The sequence below is a fragment of the Macaca thibetana genome, chromosome 9 (assembly GCF_024542745.1).
Source record: "Macaca thibetana thibetana isolate TM-01 chromosome 9, ASM2454274v1, whole genome shotgun sequence".
NCBI lineage: Eukaryota > Metazoa > Chordata > Mammalia > Primates > Cercopithecidae > Macaca > Macaca thibetana.
Genome location: NC_065586.1, coordinates 60,048,844 through 60,069,490, shown reverse-complemented (window position 1 = coordinate 60,069,490; position 20,647 = coordinate 60,048,844). Strand labels below are relative to the sequence as shown.

The window sequence follows — 20,647 nt, the reverse complement described above, 5'->3', positions numbered from 1 at the left end:
TTCATTATTGCAACTCTCCAGACAGGAGAGGCCACCAAACATGTCATAACTCATTTATTACATTGCTTTTCCATCTTAGGTATACCCAAACAAATTAAGACAGATAACGGTCCTGGTTACATAGCCAAAACTTTCTTACAATTCTGCAGCACCCTACAAATTAAACATATCACAGGCATTCCCTACAATCCCCAAGGACAAGGTATAGTAGAAAGGGCCCATCTGTCATTAAAAACTACTATCAAAAAAATAAAAGGGGGGAGCTGGTACCCCGTGAAGGGTACCCCCAGAAACATACTTAATCATGCCCTCTTTATCCTTAATTTTTAAAATTTGGACAGTCACGGAAAATCTGCTGCCGACCATTTCTGGCATCCTGAATCTCAAAAACAGTTTGCAATGGTTAAATGGAAAGATCCACTTGATAATTCATGGCATGGCCCTGACCCAGTTTTAGTTTGGGGAAGAGGCTCAGTATGTATTTTCTCACAAAAAAATGATGCAGCCAGATGGCTGCCCGAAAGATTGGTAAGACAAATGAATCATAACCATTGTCAATCCAGGGAAAACAATCCTCCCTGAGAAGTTTCTTCCCTTTTGTTTTTCAGAAAATGAAGCCCAACATGAGATTCTTTTGGAAAATAATCATTTTATATAACATAGTGACAGTCTATGCAGGTTTTGATGACCCTCGTAAAGCAATAGAACTAATACGAAAGCAACACGGCCAGCCTTGTGACTGCAGTGGGGGACAAGTATCTGAACCTCCGTCAGACAGAATCTTCCAAGTGACTTGCTCGGGCAAGACAGCTTACTTAATGCCAAACCAGCTATGGAAATGTAAGTCAACCCCAAGAGACACCTCCCCTAGCGGGCCGCTCCAAGAATGCCCCTGTAGTTCTTTCCAGTCCTCTGTACATAGTTCTTGCTACACCTCATATCAACAATGCAAATCAGGCAATAAAACATACTATGTGGCTACGTTACTAAAAACACAAACTGGAGGTACCAGTGATGTACAAGTACTAGGATCCACCAATAAACTTGTACAATCTCCTTGTAACGGCCAAAAAGGACAGCCTGTTTGCTGGAGCACTACAGCCCCTATCCACATCTCTGATGGGGGAGGTCCATTAGACACCGCAAGAATTAAAACTGTTCAGAAAAAAACTAGAAGAAATTCATAAAGCCCTGTATCCTGAACTTCAATATCACCCTTTGGCCCTGCCTAAAGTTAGAGATAACCTTATGATCGATGCTCAAACTTTTGATATCCTTAATGCCACTTACAACTTACTCCAAATGTCCAATACAAGCCTTGCCCACGATTGTTGGCTTTGTCTAAAAATGGGTCCCCCTACTCCTCTAGCTATACCTAACTTTTCATTATCCTATGTCAATTACTCGGGTGAGTCCTTGGTCAATAACTCCTGTCCAATTATCTCTCCCCTCTTAGTTCAACCAATGAAGTTTTCTAATTCTTCTTGCCTCTTTTCACCGTCTTACAATAGCACTGAAGAAATCGATCTAGGCTACGTTGTATTCAACAACTGTACCTCCATAATCAATGTCACCAGCCCCTTGTGTGCTATAAATGGCTCGGTTTTCCTCTGTGGAAACAACATGGCATATACTTATCTACCCACAAATTGGACAGGGCTTTGTGTTCTAGCCACTCTTCTCCCCGACATTGATATCATCCCTGGAGATGAACCTATCCCCATCCCCGCTATTGAGCATTTTATATATAGACCAAAGCGGGCCATACAATTTATTCCTTGTTGGCCGGACTGGGAATCACCACTGCATTTACAACAGGAGCTACAGGCCTAGGAGTCTCACTAACCCAATATACTAAATTATCCAATCAATTAATTTCCGATGTACAAACCTTATCCAGTACTATACAAGATCTACAAGATCAGGTAGACTCATTAGCTGAAGTAGTTCTCCAAAATAGAAGAGGTCTAGACTTACTAACAGCAGAACAGGGAGGGATCTGTTTGGCTCTACAGGAAAGATGCTGTTTTTATGCTAACAAATCCGGGATCGTCAGTGATAAAATAAAGACCTTACAAGAAGAGCTAGAAAAACGCAGAAAAGACCTGGCCGCCAATCCGCTTTGGACTGGACTCCATGGACTTCTCCCTTATCTCCTACCATTTTTGGGTCCTTTACTTACCCTTCTACTCTTTCTCACTCTTGGGCCTATAATCCTTAATAAGCTTTTGGCATTCGTCAGAAGACAAATCGAGGCCTTCCAGGCCAAGCCTATACAGGTCCATTATCATCGCCTTGAGATGTCTGAACATGGTGAGTCTTATCTGCCTTTATAAGACCACCGCCCCTGTGAGCTGAACTGGACAGTCAATGACGGGTAAGAGGACACCACCCCCAACTGAGCCTAAGACAGGAGGGCCGCCCTTGCTGCTGCCTAATCCCATGACGGGCTTAAAAGGTGGGGATGAGTTGACCCAACCTAAGACAGGCGCACTTCCCGAGGGGTTATCTCTCATCATGAAATAATAAAAAAGGGGGACCTGTCCGGAGCTGCGTGGCCCGGCCATAGCGATTAATAACTGACGATTGTCGCCTGAGCTCTATACATTTCCACTCTATACCTCCTCCCTAGATTTACCTTCTTCCCTGTACTGATATCTCATACAAAATGGCGCTCTTTCTGGTTCTTCATCACCCATTTTCCCGCGCCCGGGAACATGATCAACTTACAGCGCAGGTGCCATCCCGCGCCCGGGAAAATTACCAACTGACGGCGCAGGCGCAACATGACGTCCGACCGAAGAAACCGAAACCTACCTGGCCACGCCCACCGCAGGGCCACCATCATCGCCCTGGCCCAACCTCTGCCCCTGCCGGTCTATATAAGGCATTACACTGCCACCAATAAACGAGACTTGATCAGGATACTGTCTTGTCTCCATTTCTCGTGTCTCTTGTTCCCCCAAGTTCCCACTCCCTCTTCTAGGGCCTACATTGATGAGCCCACGGGTCGGGACAAATATATATGTATATATAATATGTATGGACATACACACATATATATGTGCATATGTATATGTATACACACACAATTTTCTTAGTGGTTACTTAGGGATTACAACATACATCCTAACTAATCACAATCTATTTCACATCAATACTATCTTAATTCTGGTAAAATACTGAAACTTTGCTCCACTATAGCTCCATTCTATCCTCCTTCCTTTATGCTATTATCATATAAATTAAATCTATATGTTAACCCAACAATATAACAAATACTTTATCCAATCATGTGTTCTAAAGAAGTTAAGAGTAAAAATGAAAAAGATCTATTTCTAAACTCCTTTATATTAACTTATATTTAACCATTTCAAGTATTCCTCATTTCTTCTTATGGATTCAAGTTAGCAACTGGTATCACTTCCTTTCAAGCTGAAAGACTTCCTTTAGTATTTCCTGCAAGGCATGTTTCCTAGCAACAAATTCTTTCAGCATTTATCTGGGGATGTCTTTATTTTGCCTTTGTTGTTTTTGTTTCTTTTACTGAGACAGAGTCTCACTCTGTCATCTAGGCTGGAGTGCAGTGGCGTGATCTTGGCTCACTATAACCTCCTGCCTCAGGAGTTCTCCCGCCTCAGCCTCTTGAGCAGCTGGGATTACAGGTGCACACCACCATGCCCAGGTAACTTTTGTATTTTTAGTAGATACAGGGTCTCATCATGTTGGCCAGGCTGGTCTCAAACGCCTGACTTCAGGTGATCCACCCACCTCTACCTCCCAAAGTGCTGGGATTACAGGCATGAGCCACCGCACCCAGCCCTGCCCTTGTTTTCGGTTGGTAGTTTTTGTGTATGTGTGTTTTTCTTTCAGAATTTCACATATGTTATTCTACTGCCTTCTGGTTTCCATTGTTTCAGATGAAAAAATCAGTGGTTAACCATATTGATTCTCCCCTGTAAGTGATGAATTGTTTTTCTCCTGTTGCATTTGTAATGTTCTCTTTGTCTCTCTCCTTCATTTGACTATATATAATGTGTATATTTTGGGTCTCTGTGTGCTGATCCTAACTGGGATTTTCTAAACTCCTTGGATCTGTAAATTAATGTTTTCATCAAATGTGGGATATTTTCAGACATTATGTCTTTATACTCTTCCCTGTTGGGACTCTTATTACATATTTGTTGGTTGCCTTCCACCAAGATTGCCATTTTGATGTAGTTTGGCTCTTTATCCTCTAGAAATCTCATGTTAAAATGTGATCCCCCTCCAGTGGGTGACAGCGTGAGAAGACCATGTCTCATAAAAAAAGGAAGAAAGAAAAAAAGAAAAGAAATGTGATCCCCAATGTTCTAGGTAGGGCGTGGTAGGAGGTGTTAGGGTCGTGGGGTAGATCCCTCATAAATGGCTTGGTGCTATTCTTGAAGTAATGAGTTCTCGCTCTGTTAGTTACAAAGAGATCTGCTTGCTAAAAAATAATCTGGCACCGCTCTCCTCTCTTTTATGCTATTTCTCTCACTATGTGACATGCCTGCTTCCCCTTTGCCTTCCATCATGATCGTAATGAGACAGAGTAGGGATGGGACTTGGCATTCAGCTCACCCCCAATGGATAATTCTTTCATGCATTCTTGAGCTAAAGGTAAGGGTGGGGAAGGCAGAGCAGCCCCAGACAAGAAGGCCTCAAACTCCTTAGTTTTTCATGCATTAGTACTTCTCAGCTTGTTGATGCTTTTGGTCAATTTCAAGGATGGTGAAATGACTTTTTGTCCATTTGTCTAGCTTTATGGTTGCTTTTGTGGGGAGATGATTTGTCAACCTCCTCACTTGGCCATAGCCAGAGATATTTCCTTTCCAATGTTTTCTATATATTTTAAAAATTATTGTAAAAAAAGTGAATATATTTATATTTTGACTTTCATTTAACAGACTATCATTTACATTCTCTCATGTTTTAAAATTTTTCATGAGGATAATTTTTAATATATGCACAATATTCCCCTATCATACGTGTATAATAAAAGTGATAGCTAAAATTTTCTGTGTGCCAACTACATTCCTAGTACTTTATATATTTCATCTCATTTAATAGGTAAAACAATTCTAGGAAACAAGTATTGCCTCCATTTTACTGATGAATACAGTAAATGTGAGACAAATTTAGTCACTTGCCTGAAGTCATCCAGCTAGTAAATGGCAGTTCCAGAATTCAAACTCTAGGGTGCCTGAGTGGGTTATCAAACCTCATAACTTTTCTATTATGATTCACTGTTTCCCTCAGATTCACCAAGAGTATCTTCATGTAGAAAGGTTTGGATACATTTCCAATTATTCCCTTGAAATAGTTTCCTAGAAGTAGAAGTCCTATTGGAAAGGATATAAGTATTTCAAGCTTTTGAATACATATGGACAATAAATTTTTTTGCAAAAAGTTTTTACCAATTTACGCTCCTACTAGCTCCTACTAGCAGTGAATGAAAGTTGTTTTACTGAGATTGAGCAAGGATCCTCTTTTTAGAGGCCTGTGCTCCCCAAGCATGGAAATAATGGAAAATTCTGAAGTTCCTTCAAGAGACATTCTAGGCACCCAGCTAGCCCCAGAAATAAATAAGTAACTTAAACAAGAAGGTAATAGTAGCCTAAAACAATAGCCAAGGAAGTTAAAGTTCAAAAGATGTTTGCTTTATAGAAACTAAACATAACGTCTTAACATATGTCCCTGAGTTGTCTTTCTGAGCCTCAGAAAGAACCACTGAAGGAACCACTGAAAGGATCAGATGGCCCTCAGATCAGCTAATGGATCAGCCCCCAGCTAAGAGGGAAGTGAAGACTGAACTATATGGTCCTTTGTTCTAAATTTCTTTCTGGGGTGCTTGGAGAAAGTCACTCCCCCTAGCCAGTTAACATTTTTCTACTGACCCCAAATTTTTAAACAAAGCCTCTCTTCCTTAACAACTGCAAATCAGAAAATCTTTGAATCTATCTACCACTCTCAAACCTCCCTACCCCTGCCTCAACATATCCTGCCCTTTTAAGCTTAAACCAATGTGTAACTTGCATATATTGATTTATGACTTTGCCTGTAGCTTCTGCTTTCCTGAAATTTACCTCTGCCTTTAAAAATCATTGCCTGCGGCCGGGCCCGGTGGCTCAAGCCTGTAATCCCAGCACTTTGGGAGGCCGAGACGGGCGGATCACGAGGCCAGGAGATCGAGAGACGATCCCGGCTAACACGGTGAAACCCCGTCTCTACTAAAAAATACAAAAAAACTAGCCGGGCGAGGTGGCGGGCGCCTGTAGTCCCAGCTACTCGGGAGGCTGAGGCAGGAGAACGGCGTAAACCCGGGAGGTGGAGCTTGCAGTGAGCTGAGATCCGGCCACTGCCCTCCAGCCTGGGTGACAGAGCAAGACTCCGTCTCAAAAAAAAAAAAAAAAAAAAAAAAAAATCATTGCCTGCAAGCCATCAGGGACCTCAGGATTTGATAATTTAGCTGCCTGGTCCTCCTTGCTTGACACCCTGCAATGAAAGCCTTTCTTTCTATCACTGCAAACCTTGGTGCATATATGTGGTTTTACTGTACTAGGTGAGCAAACATCAGTTTGGTTCTATAACATTATCACACCTTTGCCACCAACGGGCATTATCATATTTTAAAGAATTGTTGAACTTTTCAAGTAAAATGATAACTATTGTTATTTAAATTAATAATTCCTTGATTAATAAATAAGGCCAGATGTCTCTTCTTATATCTATTGGCCACTGACACTTCTTTTGTGAACTGCTATTTCATGTATCTTGCCCATTAAGAAAAAGTTTGTTATTCTTCTAGATTGAAAAAACTACTATATTTCAGGAATAGTAGCTATCTTTCAGGAAACTACTGTATTTCAGAAACAGTAGCTATCTTTCTGATGTGTATTCAAATATTTTCCCTAGTTCTTCAGTTACATTGTAATTTTATTTATGAAGGTTTATTTTATATATAGAAACTTGACGTTTTTGGTAAACAAAATACTTTATTTCATACTTTTCACTGCTTTCAAGCCTAGGAAGTTTTCTCTTACTTCATATTTTTAATACTCATTTTTATAGTCTTCACATTTAACTTTATTTAATAAATTCATTTGAAATTTATTTTGATCTATGTTATATGCAACACTTGCATTCTTTTCTCCCATTTTTTTATTTTTAATTTTTTTTAAGACAAGGTCTCACTCTGTCACTCAGGCAGAGTACAGTAGCACAATCACAGCTCACTGCAGCCTTGACCTCCTCGGCTCAATCGATCTTCCTACCTTAGCCTCTGGAGTAGCTGGGACTACAGGAATGTGCCACCATGTTCTGCTAATTTAAAAAAATATTTTTTTTTTTTTAGAGATGGGGTCTCACTATTTTGTCCTGGTTGGTCTTGAACTCCTGGGCTGAAGTGATACTCCCACCTCAGCCTCCTGAAGTTCTGGGATTACAGGTGTGAGCCACCATGCCCAGCCTTCTTTCCCATTTAATTATCTATAAAGCATTAATAATTATCCTTTTTGTTTTTTCTTGAGATGGAGTCTCGCTCTGTCTCCAGGCTGGAGTGCAATGGCACAATCTTGGCTCACTGCAACCTCTGCTTCCCAGGTTCAAGCGATTCTCCTGCCTCAGCCTCCTGAGAAGCTGGGACTACAGGCGCACCACATCATGCCCAGCAAATTTTTGTATTTTTAGTAGAAACAGGGTTTCACCATGTTGGCCAGAATGGTCTCAAGCTCTTGACCTCGGCCTCCCAAAATGCTGGGATTATAAGTGTGGCCTATAAAGTATTAATATTTTTAATGGCTACATATTTCATCATTTTTATTTACTATGATTTACTAAACATTCCTCTATTAGTAAACATTTAATCTCATTTTTAGTTTTTGCTATTATAGGTTTCAAAAAGTTTTCATGAATATGAGATGTTTGAACCTATTAAATTATGTCCTTAAAATAAATTTCTGGCCGGGCACAGTGGATCATGCCTGTAATCCCAGCACTTTGGGAGGCCAAGGTGGGTGGATCACCTGAGGTCAGGAGTTCGAGACCAGCCTGTCTAACATGGTGAAACCCCGTTTCTACTAAAAATACAAAAAATTAGCCGGGCATATTAGCGTGCACCTGTAATCCCAGCTACTTGGGAAGCTGAGACAGGAGAATTGCTTGAACCTAGGAGGCGGAGGTTGCAGTGAGCCGAGATCGCGCCATTGCACTCTAGCTTGGGCAACAGAGCGAGACTCCATCTCAAAAAATAAAAATGATAAATAAATAAATTCCTATAAATGTGGCTTCTAGTTCAAAAGATACTGATGTAGAAACAGTTTATTACTCAGTGTACAACTAGATGACGGGGTTTTCATAAATTTATTATTGAAAAATAGCTGTCCTAATAACAGTGACATAATAATACACTTTTGTTATTGTTGTGTTTTACAAAGCCTCATTTTCTCTTAGGAAGCAACATGATAAAACTGACTTCTTGCTTGAATATATGATTTTAACATTTTTACACCTAATAATGGAAAAAAAAACATATTCTAGTTCATTAATTACCACATGGATTTCAGTTTTTCCATATTTAACAACAATAGACTTTTTTTTTTTTCTTTTTCTTATATATATATTTTTAAGACAGAGTCTTGCTCTGTCGCCCAGGCTGGAGTGCAGTGGTGCAATTTGGGCTCACTGTAACCTCCGCCTCCGAGGTTCATGCAATTTTCCTGCCTCAGCCTTCCGAGTGGCTGGGATTACAGGCAGCTCCAGCCACCACACTCTGCAAATTTTTGTATTTTTAGTAGAGACAGGTTTTAGCCACGTTGGCCAGGCTGGTCTCCAACTCTCAGCTGCCTGCCTCAGCCCCCCACAGTGCTGGGATTATAGGTGTGAGCCATCACACCCAGTCACACTTATAATGCTAAAAGTTTTTTTTTTTTTTGAGACGGAGTCTCGCTCTGTCGCCCAGTGCACTGGAGCAATCTCGGCTCACTGCAAGCTCCGCCTCCCATTTTCACGCCATTCTCCTGCCTCAGCCTCCAGAGTGGCTAGGACTACAGGTGCCTGCCACCACACCCGGCTAATTTTTTGGATTTTTAGTAGAGATGGGGTTTCACCGTGTTAGCCAGGATGGTCTCGATCTCCTGACCTCGTGATCCGCCCACCTCAGCCTCCCAAAGTGCTGGGATTACAGGCGTGAGCCACCGTGCCCGGCCTATGCTAAAAGTTTTATACCCAAATTTATTGAGGTAAAATTTAAGTACAATAAAAATAAACCATACATATTTAAAGTATATAATTTCATCAATTTTGACATATGTGTATACCTATGAAACCATCACCACAATCAAGATAACCATCATTTCCATATCCCTAATATTTTCCTTTCATTCCTTTGTAATCCATCTCTCCTTCTATCCCTGTTCCCAGGTAACCATAATCTGCTTTTTATCAATATAGATAAATTACTTTCCCAGAATTGCATATAAATGTAATTATATAGAATGAACTTTTCAAGACCCTGTCTCTATATAAAAAAATTTTTTTTTTTTTTGAGACGGAGTCTTGCTGTGTCCCCCAGGCTGGAGTGCAGTGGCGCCATCTCGGCTCACTGCAAGCTCCGCCTCCCGGATTCACGCCATTCTCCTGCCTCAGCCTCCTGAGTAGCTGGGACTACAGGCGCCCACTACCGCGCCCGGCTAATTTTTTGTATTTTTAGTAGAGACGGTGTTTCACCGTGGTCTCGATCTCCTGACCTTGTGATCCGCCCGCCTCGGCCTCCCAAAGTGCTAGGATTACAGGCGTGAGCCACCGTGCCAGGCCAAAAAATTTTTTTTAAATAGCCAGCCACAGTGGTGCACATCTGTAGTCCCAGCTATTCAAAAGGCTGAGGCAGGAGGATACCTTGAGCCCAGGAATTTGAGGCAGTAGTGAGCTATGATTGCACCACTGCACTCCAAAGCGAGACCCACATCTCTTAAAAAAAAAAAAAAAAAAAGTACTCTCTTTTCTCCCTTTTGTCTAGCTTCTTCTATTTGGCATAATGCATTTGAGATTCATCCGTGCTGTTGCATGTATCATTAGCTCATTTCTTTTTATTGTTGAGTAGTATTCCATTGTACAGAGGTACCACACAATTTGTTTTTCTATGTTCTCTGTTAACCTGTTGATAGAGATCTAGGTTTTCAGTTTTTGCCTTTTCGTTATCCTAAATTTTTTAAGGTCCAATGCAGAATGACTGTAAAGCTATATATTTAATAGCCTAGTATACTAACTGGTTCTAAATATCAGTTGTAAAGATGTATATGCTAAAGATGTAAGTAAACAGATATATAAAGGATAAATTACCATGATGATTTTTATGCAATTTTTTCTTACCTTTTCATGGACTACACTGTCCAGGTAAGGGTAAACATGAAAAGCTCCCCGAATTCTCTTCACACCTGGATACAACAATGGGACCATATTAACATAAGCCACACCATGAAATGAAAGCTGACCTTCTTCATCAGTCTAAAGGAATAAAACCAGAGAGTTATTAGTGCTATAAGCAATATAATATAAGGTATGGAGCTCTGACTCAGCAGTTCAAAGGCCTGGTTTTAGAAACTAACTCTACTACTTAGCCAGTTACGTGACTTTGGATCAGTTACATAAGACATTTTGGGCCTTCTTTATCATGAAAATGGGTTCAATAATACCATGATCCCTGAGAAAATGCATATAAACAGTGTTAATAGTAAAGGCAGTAGTTGCATCAATACAAACTCAAATTAATTGATAATATATATATTCAGCCGGGCGCGGTGGCTCACGCCTGTAATCCCAGCACTTTGGGAGGCCGAGGCGGGCGGATCACAAGGTCAGGAGATCGAGACCACGGTGAAACCCCGTCTCTACTAAAAATACAAAAATTAGCCGGGCGCAGTTGTGGGCGCCTGTAGTCCCAGCTACTCGGGAGGCTGAGGCAGGAGAATGGCGTGAACCCGGGAGGCGGAGCTTGCAGTGAGCCGAGATCGCGCCACTGCACTCCAGCCTGGGCAACAGAGCGAGACTCCGTCTCAAAAAAAAAAAAAAAAAAAAAAATATATATATATATATATATATATATATTCAACCAAAAAGTCAATTTCACCATGTGGCTTCCTAGGAGAAAGTGAAGCTTTATAAAAAACAACAACAATAACAATAACAAAAAACTTAAAAGGAATCAGAAGCTATGGCTTTTAGCTTTAGTTCACAGACTCATACAAATAAAAGGGACCTTACAAATTATCTGGACCAGTGATGACAAATAGGCTTTAACTTATATCTAAATTCTCATTAATTGGTGGAGGTGTTTTAGCATAGTTGGTTGAGAAAAATTATCTGCATTTATCTTGGTTCAAAAGGAAAGAGTGCTTTGATTGATCAGCATTATCCACCATGGATGAAGGCGGATGAATGACAGTCTCCTGTCATGTATTTACCATACTTGATTTCATCTAAACTTTCATTGCAAAGATGAAGAACATGTTAATAAATATAATTTAACAGCGTTTTTTAATGGTTGTATGGTTTGCCACAGAAAATTTTTATAGGGAAAAAAATCAATTTTGTGAAAGAAAATAAATTCCAAGCATAAAAGTAACCTCTTTGATTTCACCTATTATAATAATTGGCAACTAGATTAAAAAGTCCTATGCTCGGCTGGGCGCAGTGGCTCACGCCTGTAATCCCAGCACTTTGGGAGACTGAGGCAGGTGGATCATGAGGTCAGGAGTTCGAGACCAGCCTGATCAACATGGTGAAGCTCTGTCTCTGCTAAAAATACAAAAATTAGCCGGGCGTGGTGGTGTGTGCCTGTAATCGCAGCTACTCAGGAGGCTGAAGCAGGGGAATCACTTGAACCCAGGAGGCGGAGGTTGCAGTGAGCCGAGATTGCACCACTGCCCTCCAGCCTAGGCAACAGAGTAAGACTCCATCTCAAAAAAATTAAAAAAAAGTCCTATGTTCATGTGATAACAGATAGTTTAGAAATCTAAGGAAAGTTTGCCAATACTTATATACAACAAAGGGAGAAATGGTTACATAGTAATAGTATTTTTATTATGTGAAAAGCCTATGTTTAAAGTCAGCCAAACAATTTAGATACTTATTAAATGTCTGCTATTTGCCATACATCATGCTAGGTACCATGGAGGATACACATCAGCCTACTACATGACCCCTACTCTCAGGGAGTTTATGAACAAGCAGAAAAGACCAGACATGCACAGGTAAAACAATAGATAACATGTAATAGGCTCATCAAAGCTAAGCCTTTTAAAAATAGTAGTATATCTAAGATTCCTATTACACTAATTAGCAGGCTAAAACATTTTAAGTAGGCAAGTTTAACCTATGGTAAAACTATTGTGAAGGGCTAAAGAGAAATAGGATATCTGGTAATAAAGCCTAGAGAGTTTTTAGTGAACAACGGGGAACTAGGGTGGCCAATAATCCTGGTTTTTCCCAGGACAGAGGAGTTTCCTGGGACATGAGACTTCCAGTGCTAAAACAAGTGAAGTTCAGGGCAAATCAGGATGAGCTAGTCACCCTTGGGAGAACAGCTATATTAATTCACATTTTCTTTTGGTATCAGAATTGAAGCAGAATAACAGGTCGAGTCTGATTCCACATTTCTTATATAAATAGTTTTGAGGGGGCATATTTACCTTTTCAGTTTTGCCAGCTTTCCCTTTGGGTACAGTGACCAGAGGAACTCTTGTGATCTCTACAGGCCAAAGCCGGCAATCGGCAATTCGCTTCTGAAAACTGCAAATCAAGAATCAGTCCATTAGCATTATATGTAAAAATAAAGTCAGTATAATTTAGGTTAAAGGGAAATATTCTCTTTTATTAGGTAATATAGAGTATACATATATAAAAATAGCGGGGCTGGGCTCAGTGGCTCATGCCTGTAAATGCCAGCACTTTGAGAGACCAAGGCAGGCAGATGGCTTGAGCCCAGGTGTTCAAGATGGGTCTGAGCAACATGGCAAAATTCCATCTCTATGAAAAATACAAAACATTAGCTGGGCATCGCAGTGAATACCTGTGGTTCCAGCTACTTGAGGAGGCTGAGGTGGGAGGATGGCTTCAGCCCAGCAGGTCAAGGCTACAGTGAGCCATGATGGCGCTACTGCACTCTCACCTGGGCCACAGTGAGACCCTATCTCAAAAAAAAAAAAAAAAAAAAAAAAAAATTTAAATAAAATAAATAAAAATTTCTTACTGGGTTGGTGGTTTTTAAAACTTTCCCAAACCTATAACATTCCAAAAATAATTCTGCTCAACTTCTAGTGAGGCAAATTGAACACTTTTAGAGCAATTTAGCAATATGAATCAAAAACCTTCAAAAATCCATAATCATTCACTATAAATTCTACTTGTAGTGATTTATTCTAAAGAAATAATCAGACAAGTTTACAAATGGTATAAAATTGGTTATTTCTACTGTGAAAATACTATCCAGTTTCAGCTCCAACACAGTTTTGAAGTAATCCCACCAGTCCTCGCAACAAGAAAAATGTTGACCGAATTGAAATAAATAACATTTCTTAGATCCATCATAGAATTGAGGTCACAAGGCAAAAACTGCCATCCTGAAATTGAGAAAGACAGGAAAATACAGAGGATCACAGCTGCAGTCAGCTTAAAGACAGCAGAAGCCGGTGGTGCCAGCAACCAGTAGAAATAGTTTAATGATAATTTTGACAAATTGTTGGAGACTGAATGTAGACTAGCTGGGAGTGAAAAACTCCAGGGGGCCCACTGTTAAGGGTCCCCATACTTACATAAGTTTTAAATCCAGGAGCCCCACCAAGTTCTCACAGTGAAGATGGAAGAAAAATACCCTCATATTTCAGGCAGGGAGAGAAGAAAAGTAACCATTTTGAAATATGGCCGCAGCATTCTCCCTATCAAAGGGTTGATCTTTAAGGGAAACTACTTTACCAGATCCTTATCTGATCTCAGGGAAGGGCATTTAGACAACTCCAACCTATCTAGCTTCCACAGGGATAGGAGGAAAAAAAATTATGAAACACTTCTGAAAGTCACAGCCCAGGGACCCAAACCTATTTACTGAGACTTCATCACAGGTAATAGAATACTTCTCCCCAACAATTTGCCACTACATCAACAGAGTTTCAATATAATAACAATTAATTACAACTGAGAGGGCTACACACCACTCTATTAGAGAAGTTCTTGGGCAAATCCAAAGACAACAGGGGAGGTGGGGGGGGAAAGGAAACTGAAGCCTCTGGCACTTACAACTATAGCAAACAAGAAACACAACCCAGCTCCTAACCAGATTAACATAATACCTCACACTAAAAATACTAGTTACCTCAATTCCTATTACCCAATATATAATGGCTAGCTTCCAAATTAAAAGGCTATAAAGAATGCTAAAAGGCAAGAAAAAATATAGTCCAAATAGACAAAGCTACTATAAGACCTAGACTAAGATATGACATAGATTTTGGAATTATCAGATAGGAAATTTAAGTAAATATAATTATATTAAAGACTCTTAAGGAAAAAGTAGGCAACATGCAAGAACAGATGGGTAATGTAAGCAGAGATGGAAACTCTAAGAAAGAATCAAAAGGAAATGCTAGATATCAAAAACACAAACAAAAATGAATAATTCATTTGATGGGCTTCTAAGTTGACTGGACATGGCTAAGGAAAATAAAATCAGTGAACGTGAGTATATGCGAATAGAAACTCCCCAAACTGAAATGCAAAGGAAAAAAAAATGAAAACAAAAAAATCATAACAGAATATCCAAGACTTGTGGAACAATTTAAAAAGGTGTAATTAGGCATAACGGAAGAAGAAAGAAAAGAGCAGAAGAAATATTTGCAGTAATAATAGCTAAGAATTTTCCAAAATTAGCTGACAGACACCAAACCACAGATCCAGGAATCTCAGAGAACACCAAGCAGAATAAGGACAAAAACAAACAAACAACTATATCTAGGCATATCGTTTTCAAACTGCAAAAAAGAAAATCTTGAAAAAAAAACAGAGGAAAAAACACTTTACCTATGGAAGAACAAGGGTTAGAAATACATTGGACTTCTCTTCAGAAACCATGCCAGCAAGAAGAGAGTAGGGCAAAATATTTAAAGTTGTCAAAGAAAAAACCACCAACTTAGAATTCTGTACCTACTAAAATTATCCTTCAAATGTGAAGGAGAAATAAACCCTTTCTCGAACAAACAAAAATGAGAGGAGTTTCTGGCCACTAGACCTGCCTTACAAGAAATGTTAAAAGTTTTTAGAGAAAAGGAAAATGACATGGGTCAAAAAACTTGTATCAACATAAGAAAGAGCATCAGGAAAAGTCATAAATGAAGGTAAAATAAATTCGTGTTTTTTTATTCTTAATTGATCTGATAACTACTTGTTCAAAGGAATAATGACAACAATGTATCCTCAATAAAATATTAGCAAATCAAATCTAACAATGTGTAAAAAGAGTTATACACCATGACCAAGTGGGGGACCAGGGGTATATAAAAACTCTCTAAAACATCTGCTCAATTTTTCTGCTCGATTTTTCTATAAATCTTAAGCCGTCCTAAAAAATCAGATATTCTTTTTTTTTTTTTTAAGTCAGAGTTGTTCATTCAGATTGTATATATATTGGTAATCCCTCAATTGTCATCTCTAAAGACCAGGTCATTGTGACAAAGACTGATAGTTACCTACACAATATGTGTACCTGTTCTTTACTAATTAAATCTTGATTTAGCCTGGGTGACAATGTGTTCAACTAAAACATTTTATTGTCTAGCCTTCTTGCATCTAAAGGTTGGCTAATGAGACATAAACAGAAGTTGCCAGATTCCAGGAAGGTTCCACAAGAGGGGTTAAGACAGCCAGCATGTGTCCTTTTTTATAACCATTCTCCTCTTCCAAATTTCTGCCAGAAATGTGAGTGTGCAAGCTGGAGCTCCAGCAGCCACCTTTGCACCATGACACAACCTTGTGGATGGAAGTCACGTAGTAAAGAAGGTAGAGCAAAAGGAAAGATGGAGCCTGGATATCTAATAACACTGTGTAATCATCATACATACCAATTCTGGACTTTTTTTTTTTTTTTTTTTTTTTTTGAGATGGAGTCTTGCTCTGTCACCAGGCTGGAGTGCAGTGGCGTGATCTCGGCTCACTATAACCTCCGCCTCCTGGGTTCAAGCGATTCTCCTGCCTCAGCCTCTCGAGTAGCTGGGACTACAGGCAAGCACCACCATGCCCAGCTAATTTATGCCCAGCTAATTTATGCCCAGCTAATTTTTCTATTTTTAGTAGAGACAGGGTTTCACCATGTTGGCCAGGATGGTCTCAATCTCTTGACCTCATGATCCGCCCGCCTTGGACTTTCAAAGTGCTGGGATTGCAGGTGTGAGCCATTGCACTCAGTTGACTTTTTTTTTTTAAGAGACAAGGTGTCACTCCATTGCCCAGGCTGGAGTGCAGTGACTCAATCACAGCTCACTGCAGCTTCAATCTCCTGGGCTCAAGCAATCCTATCACCTCAGCCTCACAAGTAGTAAGACTACAGGTGTGTATCTGCACCAAACTAATTTTGTGCGCGTGTGTGTGTGTGTGTGTGTGTGTGTTGCCCAGGCTGGTCTTGAACTCTTGGCTTCAAGAGATCATCCTGCCTCCCAAAGTGCTGGCATTATAGGCATGAGCCACCAGGCCCAGCTCAGACCTCTTTTATACAAAAAGGGAATAAGCATTCACCTTGCTTAAACCACATTATTAGCTGTTTCTGTTATTAGCAGATGAACACAACGTCACTCTAATATATAGATGTGATAAATGAAAGTCTCAATCTAAAATCACCTTAACTCAAATATAAATAAAATTAACAAAAGTAACATTTCTTCCCACCTACAAGCCTTTGTGGGTTAGACATATTTCCTTCCTCTTCTTACCTGACCACTGCAGAAGGATCAAGGTAGCAGCGACTTTCCAAGTCCCAAATAATCCTTTTCTTTATGCACTCTGCTTGATTCCTAAATTCACTGTCCTGTAAAATATAAGATAAAGACTTCTGTTCTCTGTATCTGTGCCATGATTTCATTCTGCTCCATCTATAGGGCATTCTTTTAATGGATTTGTTCACAATACTTTTCTTACGACTACTATTACTACTATAAGTATGACTACTATTGCAACTACTACCACCACCTTAAAATTATGAGTACTTTATTAATAAAGTATATAAGATAAATTACATATATAATAGTTACATTGATCCGGTACTAAGATCCAAATACTGACTAAGATAACCCTAATCAATGATTCTCAAATCTAGATGTACATTAAAATCATCTGGATTTTTTTTTTTTTTTTAAATAACACCTGGACCTGGTGCAGTATCTCACACCTGTAATCCCAACACTTTAGGAGGCCAAGGCAGGAGTACTGCTTGAGGCCAGGAGTTTAAGACCAGGCTGGGCAACAAAGTGAGACCTCCATCTCTAAAAAAATTTAAAAATTAGCCGAGTGTGGTGGCATGAGCCTGTGGTCCCAGCTACTCACGAGGCTGAGGCAGGAGAATTGCTTGAGCCTAGGAGGTTGAGGCTACAATGAGCCTCAATAATCACACCACTGCATTCCAGCCTGGGTAACAGAGTGAGACCCTGTCTCAAAAAAATGAAAAACCAAAAAAGCAAAAAACACCTGGCATTGGTACTATTTTAAAAGTAAATTCTTACATAGTTTACCTGGGTTAAGGCTTGGCCATTGTCATTGTTTTCAATACTTTCCTGGTGACTGTAATGTGCAGCCAGGACTGAGAATTAACAATATAATCTAAAACATAAAATATAATCTGAATGTCTAAAATAAAATGTCTGATCTAAATTCAAATAGAAATCTAAGAAAAGTATGAATTTTCACTAATCACAATGATGAGAAAAGATACTGCGCAGTGTTTTTCCAATATTCCTAGCCTCATCTCTACTATTTTATATATTTAGAGTCAGACAATGAAAAATAATTCAACCATCCTTATTTTACAAATTATTTTATTAAATGTTTCCATCAGTGGATTATCAGCTCATTCAAGAAACATCTGCAAGTGTGTTATACTATTTTCTATGCCCTTGACAAATTTGTGGTAATTTATATAATTAATAATAAGTATATTAAAGTATGTCCATACAATGTCACATTATACAGCAAGTACAAATAAAGAAAAAGAGTGAGACTGCTTTTTATGTAATGTGCAAAAATCTCAAAAATACACAACAAAGTAAAACAAAGCAAGTGCATATAGTGTGTTTAAGTATGTACTCTTTACATTTGTGTAATAAAAATGATGGGGAAAGAATATATGTATGTATTAGTGTATGCATATATATATGATTAAACACAACTCAGTTTTAAAAAATGAAAAACCGGCAGGGCGCAGTGGCTTGCGCCTGTAATCCCAGCACTTTGGGAGTTGGAGGTGGGCAGATCACTTGAGGTCAGGAGTTTGAGACCAGCCTGGCCAATATGGTGAAGCCCTGTCTCTACTAAAAATACAAAAATCAGCAGGGCATGGTGGCATGCGCCTGTAATCCCAGCTACTCAGGTGGTTGAGGCATGAGAATAGCTTGAACCCAAGAGGCAGAGGTTGCAATGAGCTAAGATAGCGCCACTGCACTCCAGCCTGGGCGACAGAGTGAGACTCTGTCACAAACAAACAAACAAACAATAATACCTTGAGATAAAGGAAAAATAGCAGTGTCTTCCCAACAGATTCTAGTTCTGAAAATAACAAGACTTTGAATACTTCCTGAAAATCTGGACTTCTTTTTTTTTTTTTTTTTTTTGAGACGGAGTCTCACGCTGTTGCCCAGGCTGGAGTGCAGTGGCGCGATCTCGGCTCACTGCAAGCTCCGCCTCCTGGGTTCACGCCATTCTCCTGCCTCAGCCTCCTGAGTAGCTAGGACTACAGGCGCCCGCCACCGCGCCCGGCTAATTTTTTGTATTTTTAGTAGAGACGGGGTTTCACTGTGGTCTCGATCTCCTGACCTTGTGATCCGCCCGCCTCGGCCTCCCAAAGTGCTGGGATTACAGGCTTGAGCCACCGCGCCCGGCCGAAAATCTGGACTTCTAAAGATAAGAACTTTTATCGGCCGGGCACAGTGGTTCACACCTGTAATCCCAGCACTTTGGGAGGCCGAGGCAGGCGGATCACCTGAGGTCAGGAGTTCAAGACCAGTCTGGCCAAACATGGTGAAACCCCATCTCCACTAAAAATACAAAAATTAGCCAGGTGTGGTGGCAGGTGCCTGTAATCCCAGCTACTTGGGAGGCTGAGGTAGGAGAATCGCTTGAACCCAGGAGGCAAAGGTTGCAGTGAACCGAGATCACGCCATTGCACTCCAACCTGGGCAACAGGAAGGAAACTCCATCTCAAAAAAACAAAAAAAGAAAAGAACTTTTATCCCTGATGTTTATTATGCTGATGTCTGAAGATATTTTATAACCTTTGTATATCTGAGAATCAAGTGAAGAAACCTGCAGTTTTGCCATCATGAATAGACTAATGTAAATGGGGTAACGTTGGTAATTTTGTGTTGCTTTCTTATAAAAACATTTGACCTTGAACAACACAATTTGAATTGCCCACTTATATATATGCGGATTTTTTTTTTTTTTTTTTTTTTTTTTTTTTTTTTTTGAGACAGAATCTTGCTTTGTTGCCCAGGCTGGAGTGCAGTGGTATGATCTCGGCTCACTGCAGCCTCTGCCTCCTGGGTTCAAGCGATTCTCATGCCTCAGCTTCCTGAGGAGCTGGGATTCAGGCACACACCACTATACCGGCTAATTTCTGTGTTTTTAGTAAAGACGGGGTTTCACCATGTTGGCTGGGCTGGTCTCAAACTCCTGGTCTCAAGTGATCAGCCCGCCTTGGCCTCACAAAGTGCTGGGATTACAACCACTGCACCTGGCTCATATGTGAATCTTTTTTTTTTTTTTAGACAGAGTCTCACTCTGTTGCCCAGGCTGGAGTGCAATGGCACGATCTTGGCTCACTGCAACCTCTACCTCCCGGGTTCAAGTGGTTCTCCTACCTCAACCTCCCGAGTAGCTGAGATTACAGCTGTATGCCACTACACCCAGTCAATTCTTGTATTTTTAGTAGAGATGGGGTTTCACCATATTGTCCAGGCTGGTCTCGAACTCCTGACCTTGTGATCCACCCACCTTGGCCTCTCAAAGTGCTAGCATTATAGGCATGAGCCACCACATCTGGCCACGTGGATCTTTTTTAAACCAAACATGGATTAAAATACAGTATTTGCGGGATGAAAACCCACATATATGGAGGGCCAACTTTTCCTATACATAGTTACTATAGGGCTGACTGAAGGACTTGAGTATGCACGAATTTTGCTATTTGCAGGGGTCCTGGCAACAATCCCCCAAGTATACCAAGGAATCACTATACTTTTTTGTTTGTTTTGTTTTTGAGACAGAGTCTCGCTCTGACACCCAGGCTGGAGTGAGGTGGCACAATCCTGGCTCACTTCAACCTCCGCCTCCCGGTTCAAGTGATTCTTGTGCCTCAGCCTCCCAAGCAGCTGGAATT

At 40.2% G+C, this 20,647-nt stretch overlaps 2 protein-coding genes across 7 annotated transcripts in view; one reads left to right on the top strand and one right to left on the bottom strand.

Annotated features, from left to right (window-relative positions):
• The window catches only part of FAM149B1 (family with sequence similarity 149 member B1), a 519,129-nt gene that overhangs the window by 169,470 nt on the left and 329,012 nt on the right, over positions 1-20,647 (top strand). The window lies entirely within an intron of this gene.
• The window catches only part of CFAP70 (cilia and flagella associated protein 70), a 116,281-nt gene that overhangs the window by 74,916 nt on the left and 20,718 nt on the right, over positions 1-20,647 (bottom strand). For all 6 annotated transcript variants that reach the window (XM_050803409.1, XM_050803408.1, XM_050803407.1 and 3 more), the window contains 3 exons: positions 16,992-17,086; positions 12,708-12,807; positions 10,390-10,524 (listed from right to left, as the gene is read on the bottom strand). In XM_050803409.1, coding sequence (XP_050659366.1) covers positions 10,390-10,524; positions 12,708-12,807; positions 16,992-17,086 — 330 coding nt within the window. The remainder of the gene's footprint in view (positions 1-10,389; positions 10,525-12,707; positions 12,808-16,991; positions 17,087-20,647) is intronic.